A 16633-nucleotide genomic window follows, 5' to 3' on the forward strand; every position below is an offset into this window, starting at 1 on the left:
TCTGTTTTAATATTTAGATTTTTGGTGCATTTTGACTTTAGTTTAGTGCATGGTGATAGACATAGGTCTAGTTTTAGTCTTTGGCATGTGGAAAGCCAGTTTTTCCTGCACCATTTATTAAAGAGGCTGTCTTCCTTCTACTGAACATGTTTGGCCCTTTTGTCAAAGATCAGGTGGCTGACTGTGTTTGTAGTTGTGTCTGCATCTTTTAATGTGTTCCACTGATCTTTAGGTCTACATTTTTGGCACTGCCATGCTGATTTTATCACAGTAGCTTTGTTGTATAGTTTCAAGTCAGGGATTGTGATGCCTCCTGCCTTGCCAGTCCTTGTTGCCCAGGATTTCCTTTGCTATTCTTGATCTCTTCTGGTTTCAAATAAATTTTTGGAATGTTTTCTCTAGATCTGTGAGGTATGCTAATGTTTTGACTGGGGTTGCATTCAATCTGTATAACAATTTTGGGAGTATGGCCATTTTCACTGTAGGTTCTTCCTATCCATGAGCAAAGGAATATCTTTCCATTTTCTGATAGCTTTTTTTATCTCCTTTTTCAGAGTTGTGTAATTTTCAATATTTAGATCTTTTATATCCTTTGACTTTCAGTCGATGAATTTCCTTTTGAGTTAAATGTGTTTCTTGTGTACAGCATATTGTTGGATTTTGTTTCTTGATCCACTCTGCCCGTCTATTTCTTTTGATTGGTGAATTGAGGCCATTTACATTGATGATTATAACTGATATGTATTGGTTTATCTTTTCCATGTTATTTTCCTGCTCTTGGTTCCCTGCTTTCCCCCTCTGTTTAACTGCTTGCCCTGCCTGGTACTTTCATTCTGATGTTGTTCTCTGAATTGTGGTCATTCTTGTCTCTATCTAGAATATCTTTCAGTACTCTTTGTAGGTTGGTTTGGTGGTCATGAATTTCTTCAGTTGTTCTTTCTTGTGGAATTCTCTTATTTCTCCATTGATTTTGAAGGATAGTTTTGTACGATACATCAGTCTGGGTTGACAACAAATATTGATCAAAAGCTTTGGGAAAGCTGGGCCTGGTGATGTAAGCCCATAATCCCAACCCTCTGAGAGGTTGAAGCAGGAGTATTACAAGGGCTGGGATATTGCTCAATGTAAAGCCCTTGGCTTCAACCCCCAGTACTACCAAAAAGAAAGTTTAAAAAAGCTTGAGGGGCAAATAACCTGATTATCCCTATCTTTGAGGAAGTGTTAATGTAATATAAATATTAATTTGGATATATAGTGGTTCTAACATTTGTGTATCATCATTTCCACCTACAGCTAATAAGAGATATGCTTAACGTCTGTGAAACTCATTTATTTAAACGGAACCCACCATCTCTAGCCAAATATCGGGCTTTAAGATGTAAAATTGAGCATGTTGAACAGAATACTGAAGAATTTTTTAGGATTAGAAAAGAGTTACTACAGAATAATCACAGGTAAGCATAAAGGAAATATTTGGGATCAGTTTTGATGAAAAGCTCTATGAGAGTCTGTTAATTAACTGACCAGGATAATTATGTAGAAAATTCAATCCCTGGTACTGTAACAAAATAGCTATAGTATAAACAATGAATTTCTTTCTTCTGTGTTTATAACAGGGCCTGAAGTAGTTTTCTGTTCTTGCAAACACTCTCTACTATTCCACTTTGATTTTTGTTCTCTATTTTTTTAAACAGGGTCTTGCTGTGTAGTTCAGGCTGGCACTGAACTCACTATGTAGCCCAAGCTGGCCTTGAACTTGAGGCAATCCTCTTACCTCAGCCTCCCAAGTGCTGCGATTACAGGCATATGTAACCATCCCTGGCTATGGGTTACCTGATCTTAATGAGGATTAAATTTAAGTTTTTTTAAAAATAATAAACCTAGAGAAATCTTTACTCCAAATAAAAAATAAATAAATAAAATAAATTTAAGTTTTAGGAGCTGGGGGCCAAGTTTTAGGAGCATCGGGCTCATGGAAAGAATGCTTGCCTAGCATGGGAGAGGTCCTGGGCTCAATCCTCTAAACACTGCCAAAAAAAAAAAAAAAAATTAAAAGATGTTTGAGTCTGTTTTGACAGGCTTATATGGAAAATTCATTTAAACTAAGATTTCTGCATGCAGCATTATGAATGTACCAGCTTCTAACGTGACCACTCTGTGGTGTTAAAAAGCTGGAAACATGTCAAGAAGTATGGCACCCTTAAATCCTGGTTCCATCTGTGTCCTCACACTGTGCTCCTGGGCCTGCCCATGTGCATCCACAGTGACAGGGTACGCGATGGCGCCGTGGCTCATGAGGCTGTGTGGGTGTCACAACTTGGTCCTGGGTCAAGGTTCAGAAACTCCTCTGATTGCTGTTCTAGAGGAGGGGTGGCGCTCTACCAACCCATCATCCCCACAGTGCCCTCACTCCAGAAGTCTTTCTCCTGGGCATTTCTGCCATCTTACATTTCTTTCTCATGGGTCTGGTTTACCCTGCACACTCATTAGAACCAGTGGTGGTGTGATGTCATCATCTAAAGCAGCTTACAAGAATCAAGTGTCAAACATAAAATTTGGAATTTTTGAACTGTTATGTGTGAACTGGTCATTAACCCATTAGTACCTGGAATTGGCCATCGGGGGAGGATTTACACTGTGGAAATCAGGTCAGGGTTGTGAATGAGAGTTCCTGTCTTAGTTGTTCTTGAGAGCTGGTTTTTCAGCACCTGCTACACAGCCACTCCTCCCTTGTGGACTAATTCAGATCTGTCCAAAATTATATTCTGCTTCCCTTGGGCAGTCATCCTTACAGTCCATTTCTGATTCCTCTCACGTCCACTAAGATGGCTGTAGTGGTTTTTTTCTTTTTTTTTTTTTTTTTGGTACCGGGAGTTGAACTCAGGACCTTGCACTTGCCAGGCAGGCACTTATGCCACTGAGCTCTCTCCCTAGCCAGCTATAATTTTTTAAATTGGAAACTATGTGTCAAAGATTTGCCTTTTGACCTGGGTGTCTGGTACTGATTAAGAGCCTAATGAAGTGAAGATAGAATCAGGAGGTGAATGTGGCTTTCTCCTTGGGAAAGGGAAGGAAGAGCTCTGTGAAGCCCTGGGGCCTTGTAATGCAGTCCTTGGGTAGTTCATGCCCCACCCACGCAAGCATTAAAATATTTCTGCAGCACATGTGGGCCTCTCCTAGGGAAAGATTCTGGTGCTCCAAAAAACTACATTTGTTCCATTTCATTTCAGGAATGATGATGATTTCATAGAAATTTTTCCTAGCTAACAGCAGTGTCTGTGATGATTAATCTTGACTGATTTGATGAGTGTAAGAGCCACCTAGGGGGTTAGTAAGGCACGCTTGTGGGTGTGCTTGGGTACTTGACTTTGGGGACTGTGTGTGATCCTGGCCCTTCCTCTCTGGTGCTCTTCTCCTGCATTCTGCCTCCTGGCCACCATGATGTTCCTGCCTTAGAGCTGTCTCACAATGGGTTGAAACGTCTGAATCAGATGGCCAAAGAAACCCATTTCCTCCTTCACTTTATGTGAGTCTGGCATGTTGTCCTGCTGCTAGAAAGCTGACCAATACAATGTCCTTTGCTGAAAGTTTAGAAACCGTGTAAAACTATGAAGAAAGTTAAAAAGCACCCCACATCTCACCACCCAGAGATAATACAATCCGTGTTAACATCTTGGTGTAGAACATAGCCCATGCGGAAGGTGCTGGTAGGCCAGCTGTCTGCAATGAAAGTCCCAGTTGGTAACTTTGTAGATTTCTGTGGTGTGTAGGTCCCCTCTGTAGTCAACAGCGAGGAAGCTGTGGGGTGCCTCTGAGCGAGGGGCTGAGAGGGTGCCTAGTGGGCTCTCCTGGCCCTTCTTCAGCCCATAGCACCCACCTGCAGCAGCACCCCAGCCTCTTCCCTTGTCTCCCCATTGTTCGCCTGCCCAGAATGGCCCATCCCCACATCATCATGTCCGTTCTGCCTCCAGAACATCTTTCACCCATTAGCTTCCTTTCCATCTCTCCTGCTATCTTCGGGACAGATCGCGTTGTCCTGTCCACTCTGCTGCCTCCTGCTCCCTCACACTCTCTGCCACTCCTCTGGCAACCTGCCCCCCATTTCCTGTTAACACCCGGTTAGATCTTAAAATGACATTGTAGGTGGACATGGTGGTGCACACCTGTAATCCTGGCACTTGGGAAGCTGAGTCTGGAGGATCACTGCAAGTTGGAGGCCAATCTAGGCTATATAGTACGTTCAAGAACTACATAGAGACTGTTTCAAAACAAAGCAGAACAGATCAGAATCTAAAACAAAAGAGAAACATACACATTGTGTTACGCTATGTTGCAATAAATGTCACTTCTAAGAGGTGGCATTCCTGACCACCCATTCTCTGAACCTGGTGGGTTTCCTTAATACGTAAAAGAAGATATTTGATAATTTTGTAATTTTATCATATTAGAATGAAAACTCCATGAAGCCAATGGTGATGTTCTTTTTTTTTTTATTTTAAAAATAAAAGAAGGAAAACATATTAACAAACATATGTCCATTTACAAAATAACATAAGAACAGTACAAACAATACAGAGTTACAGACAAAGTGGTATGAAATTAACAATGGTTGTTGTATTACGTATTGATATGTTCAAGGTAGTTTCTCAGGAAAACCAATAGACACATGCAGTATTGATCAAACAAGTAATCATTAACTGTTCCTTTCAGTAAAGCAATAGAAGACAGTAGTACAACTGTATTAGCTATCCTGTATATACATACATATGTAATTTCCCCTTCTTTCCCTTCTCTTTTCACACACCCCAGTTGCCCTTTACTTTTGAGCATTTTTCTTTCATTTCACAATGCCAATGGCCATATTCTTATTGCCAGTGCCGAGAATATTCAGTACAGATTATGTTTGTTGAGTCAGTGAACCCATTCAGTTATAATGCATATAAATATATCAATGAACTTGTACATTTTCCATGTTATACAGTTGACAAAGTTTGACATCACATTATGCTTAAAGATTTGCGATCTTTTAAACTTTATATTTTACTATAGGGGCATTTTTCCACCTGCTACTTCACCCTGTTGCTGGTAGTCATAGGAACTTGTCCTGGGACATGACCCTTTCTTTTTCTGGCCATCATCTGTAAAAACTCAATAAAATCTTTTATTTCAGAGAAAAAATATGGGGCTGGGGATTTAGCTCAGCGGCACAGTGCCTGCCTGGCAAGCGCAAGGTCGTGAGTTCAATTCTTGGTACAGGGGAAAAAAAAAACAGAAAAAATATATTTTATAGTAAATTTTATGTCTGATCCTTATGTTTTATAATACTGTGATTTTTTTTTTAACGTCTATGTAGCATTGCTAAGAAACATTTTATTGTGATTCATTGAATTGGTTCCCAGACAATGAACATTTGAGGTTTTTGGAATTTCATATTAAATTCTGATTTTTTTGTTTTGCTTCTGATTATGCAATCTCAAGGTTTTGCTTCTAATTCTTACAGTGAAACTTCAGTAGACATCTTGCAGATATTTAGCATTGGCAGAGTGAATGAAGCCACAGAGTTTTTGAGCAAACTTGGCAATGTGAGGTCCTTGTTGCACGGATCTCCTGTACGAAACATTGTAGGAATCTTGTCCCGGTAAGCATGTGGACTCTTTAGCTTTCTAAATTTTTAGGCTCACAAGTGTGAGCTGCCTTTCTTTCCTCCTTTTTCCCAAACTATATAGATCATATAACAAATACTAATTTGCCTGTGGTAAAAAAGGAACTCACCTAGATTGTTGGTGGGAAATGTAAACTAGTACAACCATTATGAAAATCCGTATGCAGACTTCTCAAAGAATTAAAATTAAAAATTCCATATGCCCCAGCTATCCCCCTTCTACGTATCTTCCCCAATGAGTTTAAGACATTATGCTACAGTGATACCTGTATAGCAGAGTTTATAGCAGCACAGTTCATAGTAGCTAAATCCCTGAAGCAGCCTCTCAATGGATGATTCAGTAGAGGAAATGTGGTGCCTATATGTAGTGGAATACTGCTCAGCTATAAAGAAGGACAAATTTGAGATATAGGAAAACAGATGCACGTGGAAAATATGATATTGAGTGAAATAAATCAACACGCAAGTTCTGTATAGTGTGTCTCACTTGAGCAAGGCAAAGTATAAACGAGGTCCAATAACCTCAGTGAATGTGGATATTATATGCTATAAACATAAACTAATGTTAATAATATCAACAAGAATAAAAAAGGGGAAAGGAGGAATTAGAGGAGGAAGGAGGGAATGGGTACGACAGGGAATTAAAGAGAAAAAAGAAGCTGTGTTTTGTACATGTACCAACTCCACAAGATGATTGCAAAATGTATTACTGCAAATGTGTACTAATAAGAAAAACTATGTAGGTCTTTGATCCCAAGGACATGGGTCTTTTTAATTAAAAGCAGATAATTTAGTATATTCTAGAGAAAATTATGTACTTTATCATTAAGTAGGTAATCTAAGTTACATCTTTGTTTTAGAAAACAATTTTATTCTCTTACAATATCCAAAAATTGGTGTGTTATATTTTAATCCATTAGAATTTTTGTAGTGAAATACTTCAAGTCATTATTAAAGAATAAATTCCCATTTGACTGTATTTGTTATTTTTTTAACTTTCTTTTGTCTTTTTGAAACAGGGTTTCATTTCATTTTTTTTTTTTTTTTTTTTTTTTGGAAACAGGGTTTCATTATGTAGTTCAGACTGCTTTGAGCTCATTTTGTTGCCCGTGCTCACAGCAATCCTCCTGCCTCAGCGTCCTAGAGTGCTGGGATTATAGGCATGTGCCACCATGCCTGGCCAGTATTTGTAATTGTTTAAAAGTGTGTTACACAGATGTGATTATTTCCTGGAGTCTGTGTTGCATGAAGAGAGTCATTTCATGACTCTTCTGTGTGTATCTAACCTTGGGATATTCTAACACTTAAATTGAAAGGTCTAAAAATTAGTGCCCATATACTGTGAATTATTTATTTACACACAATTCCAATTTTTTGTTTGCTTTCAATAGTGTAATATATTAGGGCTAAAACTGAAGTCACAGGTGCAAGGGGGAGTTTTGAGTACCTTTATATCCTTTAATCCAGTACTTAAGAAACTTAAAGGCTGAGATATAGCTCAGTGGTAGAGAGCTTGCCTAGAATGCATGAGACCCTGGGTTTGATCCCCACACTGCAAAACAAAGCAAACAAGCCAGAAGCAAGTTAAGAAATACATAAACTGGGCATGGTGGCACACACCTGTAATCCCAGCACTCTATGAGGGAGAAGCAGGAATATCGAAAGTTTATACCTAAACTGAGAAACCCAGAAACTAGTGAGGCCCTGGCTCAAATTTAAAATAAGAACTGAGGATGTTTCTTAAGACCCTCAGTTCAATTCCCACTACTGCAAAAATAAAGAACCTTAAAAAACAAAAACCTCTTAACATAAAATTCAAACCGTAGATGTTCACAGCCGGGCATGGTGGCGCTCGCCTGCAGTCCTAGCACTCTGGAGGCTGGGACAGGCAGGTCATGAGTTCACAGAGGTCAAGGCCAGTCTGGAAGATATGATGAAACTGTCTCAAAAGCAAATTAACAATAGATGTTTATATCATAAAAGCTAAAGTCTCCCTTTACCTGTCTTTCTGGAATAACTGTGGTTTCACTGGGACTGTGAAGCGTCCTCTGAAAGCTAGAAGCCCAGCAGAAACCTGCACAAGGTCCCAAGGGGCAGATGCAGTCAACCTGCGGCTTACACTGGGCCTCCCCTGGAGAAGGCAAAGCTGGCCATGATGAGAAGCCATGGCTGCTGATGTTTCTTTGGCCCACAGACCTCCTGGGGGACTGCAGTAGTCCCTGGTATGCCTGCGAAGTTGTTTCTAGGACCCTCTCACCAAAATCTTCCCATTCTTGAGAGTCTCGTATAAGATGGTGTAATCTTTCCATATAACCCATGTAGTTGCTCCGATATACTTAAATTATGTCTTGATGACCTATAACACCTTTTAATAATAAAATTATTTTATATAATATTATATTTTATAATACAGTAAAAATGTCACAGGACTAGCTGTTATACCATGTTGTTTAGGGAATAGTGACTAGCGAAAAGTCTGTATGTGTGCAGTGGAGGCAAAGTTAACTTTTTCCAAGTATTTCCAACCTCTGGCTGACTCTGGAAGTGGACCCACAGGAAGAGAGTGCCAGCTGTACTTTGACACACATTCTAAATGTTGTGCGTGTTGTGCTTCCAAATTAGCATCTGTCCCACTAGAATTATGAACCTAAAATAGATTCCTTTTTCTGGCAGATCTTTATAATGCTCTCTTCTTTTCAGAGGGTTGCTTTTACCCAAAGTAGTTGAAGATCGTGGAGTGCAAAGGACAGATGTTGGAAATCTGGGGAGTGGTATTTACTTCAGTGACTCGCTTGGGTTAGTATGCTGTCTCTTGCACCACTTACTCATGCCATCCCCCAGGAATCACTACTAAATCTGCTGTATATTTTCTTCCATCTCTTTTTGGTGAAGGGGTTTTTCACCCATGATACAGATCATAAAACGCAACCAGTTTTCTCAGAATACCACAGAAGCATCTTTTGTGGTGCATGTTTTGGGAAATTATATTTGAAATCATCTTAGTCATTATACTTTCCTTAGAGTTGTTACATATACTTTCTCACTCAACGCTTACAATGCCCTGAAGTAAGTCCTCTTACTCTCCTCATATCCCAAACGGAAGCACAGGGGATCTCACCTCAGCAGGTACCACTAAAGCGGGATGCAAGGCCAGGCATGGTGGTGCATGCCTGTGATCCCCACACTCAGGAGGCTGCGGCAGGAGGATCCCCAAGAGTTTGAGCCAGCCTACATTGTGAGGTCAACTCCAGCCTGAACTACATAGCGAGACTCTGTCTCAAAAAAACAAATAGAAAAAGGGGATGCAGGACAAGCCGGACCTTTGCAGTCATTCTCCAGAGCCGGCATCCTGGCGTCTGCAGCCCACCGCTCCTGCCCCAGGGAGGAGGCTCAGCTAAGCACTTGCCCACGTAGCTGGTTTCGTTATCATTCTTTAAACATTTAGATTATATGTTCCTCTGTACAAAACAGTACAAGGTGAAATTTTTAGATGCTGCCATATTTTTGTGGATATTCAGGTGATTCTGAGGAAAGTGCAGTCCTCAAGGACTGTCACAGGTGGCTTCAGTGAGGACAACTGAAGAGAGAAGTCTGATGCTCCAGCCTCTAGATGCAGTCGGTTTTCTGTTGGTTGTACTTGTTTAAAAAGCAGAAATCCAAACAGAGCAAATGGTGGTGGATTGAGCAGTGAGAAGAGACGGTGTTGGGCTGAAGGGAGTGGTGAGGGGAAGGAAGGGAGTGGTGAGGGGAAGGAAGGGAGTGGTGAGGGGAAGGAAGGGAGTGGTGAGGGGAAGGGAGTGGTGAGGGGAAGGAGGTGAGGTTGAGAGGGCCGAGGTCGGGTTTGGTGGGGAGGACTCCGGGGTGTTTGCAGGTTACAGAGGCGCTCACAGAAGGGAGGAAGTGTGTAGAAGGAATGGGAAACTGGTTCTTTTTCTAAAAAATACAAGTCTTAGGGTGTGGAGCAAAGGAAGGTCCCCCTGGTGAGGCTCGACATTTTGGACGTGACCTTCAAAAATATAAAGGTGTGCTGCTAAAATGGTCCCCCCCAAAGTACCCCTAACCTGTGCTCCAAACAGCAAGGTGTATTTCATTAAAGCTGCTGATCCCCAAAGAAAGGAGTCAGAGTCTCTCGTTTGGGGATCATTTTAAAATTAACTAAGAGAAGAGAGATGTCTAATGCTCCTATACCCTAGATGCAGTCAATTTAATTAATTAATTTATTGGTTAAAATTAGGTAATTACTTTATTGGGTTTTTTTTGAGAGGGGAGGTTTGAGACAGGGTTTCGCTATGCAGTTCAGACTGGCCTTGAGCTCACTTTGTAGCCCAGGGTGGTCTTGAACTCACAATGATCCTCCTGCCTCAGCCTTCTGAGTGCTGGGATTACAGATGTGTGCCACCACGCCTGGCACTATTGGTTTCTTTTGAGAGAGGCTCACTATATAGTTCAGGCTAGCCTTGAACTATATAGCCCAAGCTGGCTTCAGATTTGCCGCAGTCCTCCTGCCTCAGCTTCCTACATGCCGGGATTGCAGGTGTGCACCACCACACCTGGCTGAAATTTTTATTTCTACATTTGGATTTAAGAGGCATTGTGAGAATACAATGGCTGTCTTTCCCTTTGAGCAGTTCTTACTCGCTTGGTACTTACTGTGCTTTCTGAACTGTAATGCAGAAAATTCAGTATAATCTCCCAGACTAATAAGGTAGACTATTTTTCTCTGTCATTTACGAGAACAGAGCATGTATGTTTTAGTAGCTAACAGATTTGGGGGAGCAATACAACTCATTTCTTCATAGGAACAAAGCGCATTGAGCACCGCATAAGAAAGAACAATATATGCATTTGTTATATAAAAATATTTTGTGTTATGGGATTGAACCCAGGGCCTTTGTAAGGAGCTGCATAACCAGCCCTTTTGGGTTTTTATTTTGAAGCAGTGTCTCACTAAAATGCTAAATTGCCCACGCTGGCTCAAACCTGTAATCCTCCTGCTTGAGGGCTGGGGTTACAGGCGTATGCCACCACACTCAGTTTCGTATTACAACTTTTAAATGTGACTGAGTGTGTTTCTCCATGGTAGAGGGCTTGCCTACCATATGTAAGGCCCTGGGTTCAATCCCTAGCACTACAAACAATTTAATCAGTGAAGTCCATAGTGAGCTTCTAACTTGAATATTTGGAGATATTTCAGTAACAATAATATTTAGAATGGTTTACTAGGAGAGCTTTTTTTTTTTTTTCCTTCCAGCATTGTAGGTTGTATATGCCTTACCTGAAATGCTTGGAACCAGAAAAAAATATGTTGAACTTTTGGATTGTTTTCAGATCTGGGAATATTTGTGTTTCTATAATGAGCTATCTTGGGGGTCTAAACATGAAATCCATTTATGTTTTCTATACACTTTCTGCACCTAGCCTAAAGGTGGTTTTATACACTATTTTTAGTGTACCTGCATTTTGATGACAACTCATCAGATGAGATTAAGGTATGGAATTTTACATTTGTGTCATCCTGTTGATACTCAAAAATGTTTTGGAGCGTTTCAGATCTTGGATTCAGATTTCTGGATCAGATATATTCAACCTGTGTTTTCTGTTTATGTAATAACATGTTGACATGTACCGGTAAGTTCTGAATATGTGTTTATTTCCTATCACATGCAGTACAAGCATTAAATACTCACACCCAGGAGAAACAGATGGTTCCAGACTCCTGGTTATCTGTGATGTGGCCCTCGGAAGGTGTGTGGACTTATTCAAGAAGGATTTCTCCTTAACTGCAGCACCTCTGGGCTATGACAGTGTACATGGAGTTTCAGCAACAGCCTCTGTCCCTACAGACTTTGAGGTATTTTTATGTCAAGAAATAGGCAGGGCTGGGGGTGTAGTTCAGTGGAAGAGCACTTGCCTTGCCTGGCATGATTAAGGCCTTGGGTTTAGTCCTCAGTATTACAAACAGAAAAACAGACAGGTTAAAAAAGAAAAACAGGCAAAGAAAGATCTGAATGCCCAAAGAACAGCCTATTTTTATTAGTTATGCTTTTACTTAAATTATTATTGTATATCTACTGCCTGGATTCAGAGCTTTCTAGGTTAGCAAATGTGAAAATTCTGCTTTTTTGAGATCATTTACTTATGAAGGTCTGTTGTTGTTTTTACCATCTGTTAATTTCTATTTGTTCTAGGATGATGAATTTGCTGTATATAAAACCAATCAGATTAAAGTGAAGTATATTATTAAATTTTGCATGCCTGGAGATCAAATAAAGGACTTTCACCCTCATGATAATAGTAAATTAGAGGAATACATTCCTGAGTCTTCAGATACCTCAAAGGTTGAAAGTAAGACAGTTTTCTGAAATGCTGGATATTTTGGTGATAATATTTATAGAAGTGAAACATTTTCAGTGGAATTTATATTCATGTCTGATAATATCTATAATCTCACACATAAATATGTCATTTTCTTTTTTATTTCATACACATAAAAACCAGGTTGCTTGAGAAAGGTTGGGTGATCTCAAACTTCCATGTCCTGTCATTAATATCCCTAAATTGAGTGTGTTCCCCTCAGGAATAACCAATATGAAAGTCTGCTGTAGTTGTCTGTCTTTTGTTACTATAATGAAATAACTGAGGCCAGGTATGTTATTGAAAAGAGGAATGTGTAGCCTAGAGATTCTGGCAGATGGAGGGCAAGGTAGAGGGAGGGAGGGTCCTCCAGGCAAACTCCTCCTCTTAAAGGCCCCACTGCCCCACACATCACTGCACTGGGGACCAAGCTTCCAGCACATGAACCTTTGGGGGCCGAACCACTTCTAAGCCACAGCACCTGTGGAACAATTTTAAGATGCCAAAAGTGCAAAAAGTACAATTGAGATGAACAGAATAGAAAGAAGAGAGCTTTAGAGTCAGGATACTTGATTTAAGTGTCCGCTCTACTGCTTAATAGGCTATGCAAATGGATAAATTTGTTTTGGACAAATCTTATAACCTGTCTGCACTCCAGCTTCCCTCAGATAGGAATGAGAATGGTACCTGTGTGCTGTAAGGGTGAAGAGGAAGAGTGACAGTCCAACATGGACTGTAATGAGCCCCTTATGTACCCTTAGAAATACAGTTACATAAGAGCGTGAGAGCTTCTCAGAAATTCATGAGCCCAAGCTATTATAGTACTACTTAATAGCACTGAAAAGCATGTTAACAGACTGGCTGTGGTGATGTGTGCTAATAGTCCCAGCTGCTCGGGAGGCTGAGGTAGGAGAATCGTTTGAGCCCAGGAATTCAAGATCAGCCTGGGTAACACAGCCAAATCCTGTCTCCAAACCAAACCAAATGAACCTGTCCCATCCCCATCCCAGTCGCCGCCCCTGCGCCCGCCCCCGCCCCCATCCCTATCCGTATCCCTTTCCCCATTTTGTCTGTGATTACATTATGTATTTATTTACTTATTTAGTGCCAGGGATTGGATGCACGGCTTGCATATATGCTAGGCAGGCACTCTGTGACTGAGTTATATACCCATTAAAAAACTTTTTTTAATCAGAAGTGCATGTATTAGCTGGGCTTCGTACGGCATCCCTGTAATTTCAGCAATGGGAGGCTGCAGCAGGAGAAACAAAAGTGCGAACCTAGCGTGGACAACTTAGTGACTTAGTGACTTAATGAGATTTTCTCCCAAAATAAAAAGATAAAAAGGGCTGGGGATATAACTCAGTGCAAGGTCCTTGGGTTCAGTTCCCAGTATCACACATGCATGTTCAAGTGGGTGACTCAGATTTTTTTCTCATTAAATGAAATATGCAACAAGCCTGGAGATGTAGATGATATAGGTATATAGATACAGATATCTCCATATCTGATTTTTGTACTGGTTGGTATATGGTGCAGTGGTAGAGTTTGATTTAGTCTTCTTGGAGTGAAAAATCTAGATAGTTTCGTATTGCTCTAGAATGCTTCTGTGGCACAGTAGATAACTGTGACTGGTGACTGACAATTTCAGCATGGCAAGGGGATGCAGGTAGCTCGGTTTGTGTCTTAGCTGTGCTTATTGAGATATTCTAAGCCGCTGTGTATGTGTGTGAATGCTGAAGTGTAAATCTTTTGAGGAATAGCATCACTCCATATTTTTGAAATGACACTTCAAAGTCTCTTGTTTAGAAAAGGCAGAGTGAGGCAGGAGTAGAGACCCATGGTGGAGGACTTAACATTATCAAGTCCTGTGTTTAGTCCCCAGTACTGCAAAATAAATGAGTACAATTTAAAAATGAAAAAGGCACAAGTGCTTTGAGGATGCTCCCCTTTTTCTCAAGTAGAGCTATTCACTTTTCAGAATTAGCTATTGAAAATAATAATACGTCGCTTGTTCATTTTTTCCCAAAATGTAATATATGCAGGCATAGAGCAGGAATAAAGGTCAAGATAACAAAAATCAATAGGGCAGGGATGGTTTTAAAGGCTAACACTGATGCTTGTAATATGCAGATTACCAGATACCAGACCTCAAGCCTTCCAATGTCAAGGCCGGCCTTCAGGATGCTTCTGGAAACTTGGTTCCTCTTGAGGGTGTTCACATCAAGGGGAAAATAATAGACTTTGTAGCCCAGGTATGCTTTCTATGCTTTTATGATGGCTGACTAGTTGGATATAAGTCATAAATGAGAATTTGATTGCAGTTATATCAACTAAAAATCAAATATGCACATTGCAATGTTTGTTTAGAAAATAATATGGCAAGGAAAAACTAGTTCATAAGTGTTAGTACAGATGTAAGCCCAGCAATGTGGAAGACTGAAGCAGGAGAGTCACAAGTTTGAGGCTGCCATGGGAAACTTAACAAGACATCATCTCAGTATAAAAATAAGGAAAGGAGACGACGACTGGGGATACAGCTCAGGTTGGCACACCCCAGGTTCTGGGCACAATCCCCACTACAACCACCACCACCACCAAATAAAAAGTCCACAACATGGAAAGGGCTCTTTCCCCAGCCATCTTATTAGGAGCTATGTTGCCTCTACTAGATCATAAGTAGGGCACACACTTGTGCCCTAGGCATGTGTGTGTGAACACCTGAATGTATTTGTCACTGGCATTTTGTCACCTGGTGGGGACTCTTTGGAATGTTAGAGTGCATTAGCCTCTGAAGTGAGAGGTAGAAATTTGAGGGACATGATAAAAATTCAAGGACTCATACAATGGAGTTCTGTCCTGCCATAAAGAAGGATGACCTTGAGTCGTTTGTAGGAAAATGGATGCACCTTGAGACTGTAATGTTGTGAAGTAACAGACACAGAAACATAAATATTTAATGATTTCTCTTATGTGAAAAGCTCAGTACATACAAAGTACAAAATAAAAGAGAAAAAATTCAAGATATCTAAAGTGAACATGTATAATGTATATAGAAGGTATATTTTCAGATTTTGTCTGCAAAGATTGTTCCATGTGGTTTATTTAAGTTTGTGGATTCTTTTTTTGTTGTTCTTCAGGTCGTAGTGTTTCAGACCTACACGAATCAAAGTTGCGTGCCCATTGAGGCGAAGTACGTCTTTCCCCTGGATGACAAGGCAGCTGTATGCGGCTTTGAGGCGTTCATCAACGGGAGGCACATAGTGGGCAAGGTGAGGGGCGGGATCTCTGCCGTCAGGGTCGCGGTGGCTCTCAAGCTGAGCAGCAACCTTTAAAAATATTACATTCCTTCAAAGAACCACCTCCCACTGTTGACCTCTACGTAAACATCCCTTCCTGATTAGCTGGCTTCTCTCCCTACCTGTCCAGTTTTCATCATCATTATCTTGAAAATTCTTTGCTTAGGCAATTTTTTAAAAAGAAATTTCAATATCAAAAGTTTAAGAGAAGTCAAGTTGAAAATTGATGGAGCCCTGATATATTTTTGCAAAAATGACTCCTCTGTACCTTGCGGTAGAAGTCCAGCTGAAGTGGAGGCTGTTACTGTAATTCTCCAAGAAAAGTTGTACCAAAGAACTGGTTGCACTGTGGATGTAGCTCAGTGGTAGAATGTTTGAGGTCCTAAATTCAATTCCCAGCACTGGAAAGAAAGCCAGAAAGAGAGAGATCAAGGGAGAGTAGAAAGGAATGAAAATTGATTCATTCTTTGTTTGAGGACTAGCCCATGCTTGCCGTTATAACGTATAATTTATAATAAACTTTTTTATTGTTTACTATGAAGTTCCAGGTTTTTTCAACTACTGATTCTGATGTGTGTGTGTGTGTGTGTGTGTGTGTGTGTGTGTTACTGAGGATTGAACCCAGGGTCTTTGTCCTCTTTATTTATTGTGATAAGATCTCACTAAGTCAATATGTTGCCTGGGCTCAAACTTGCAACCTTCCTACCTCAGCCTCCCAGAGTGTCGGGATTATAGGTGTGCACTATCAGGGCTAGATGTCTCTGAAATACTTTAATCCTAATTTGCAGAGATTTCTACTTATTTGTCCTTCTCTAGTTCAAATTTTTATCAGACAAATACATTTTGATGATCTTATTACATGTTTTCATTCATCTTAAGACTTAGTTTTCTGTTTTCAAAAAAGCATTAATGTAACTTTCCCTATTAAAGTCTGAGATTGTAATGGGATCAGTAGGTCCTTTGTCTTGTGCAGTATTGAAGTCAGACAGAGTAGTTCTGAAGCAGCACGGCACAGTGCCCCATAGACAGGACAAAGATACATTGCAATTTTATGGGGCCTCAAAAAGTATATAACTAATACTGATTTTTTTCTCCCAAAAAATAGGCTTGTATAAGTGGAATTTGTTAATGCACAGGTGCTAGTTTTACACACAGCTCAAATCATGGGTAGAAAAATGCATTACAAAATGCAGTGAAGTGAAGAGTCAGCTGTCAGATTCTTTGCCTTTTTTCCTTTCCTTTTCTCTCATGTGCAGTACAGGGGATTGAGTCAGGGTCTTTGCACTGAGCTACATCCCCAGTTCTTTCCTATTTTTAA

General features: G+C 40.3%; 1 protein-coding gene across 1 annotated transcript in view; it reads left to right on the forward strand.

Annotated features, from left to right (window-relative positions):
- Positions 1–16633, forward strand: part of Parp4 (poly (ADP-ribose) polymerase family, member 4) — a gene marked incomplete at its 5' end in the record, with an annotated part of 90940 nt that overhangs the window by 19593 nt on the left and 54714 nt on the right. Inside the window, 7 exon segments of the mRNA XM_013514867.1 lie at positions 1294–1454; positions 5501–5638; positions 8363–8458; positions 11330–11513; positions 11851–12007; positions 14150–14271; positions 15157–15288. Coding sequence (XP_013370321.1) covers positions 1294–1454; positions 5501–5638; positions 8363–8458; positions 11330–11513; positions 11851–12007; positions 14150–14271; positions 15157–15288 — 990 coding nt within the window.

Source organism: Chinchilla lanigera, unplaced genomic scaffold, assembly GCF_000276665.1.
Source record: "Chinchilla lanigera isolate Chin_1 unplaced genomic scaffold, ChiLan1.0 scaffold00024, whole genome shotgun sequence".
Classification (NCBI taxonomy): Eukaryota; Metazoa; Chordata; class Mammalia; order Rodentia; family Chinchillidae; genus Chinchilla; species Chinchilla lanigera.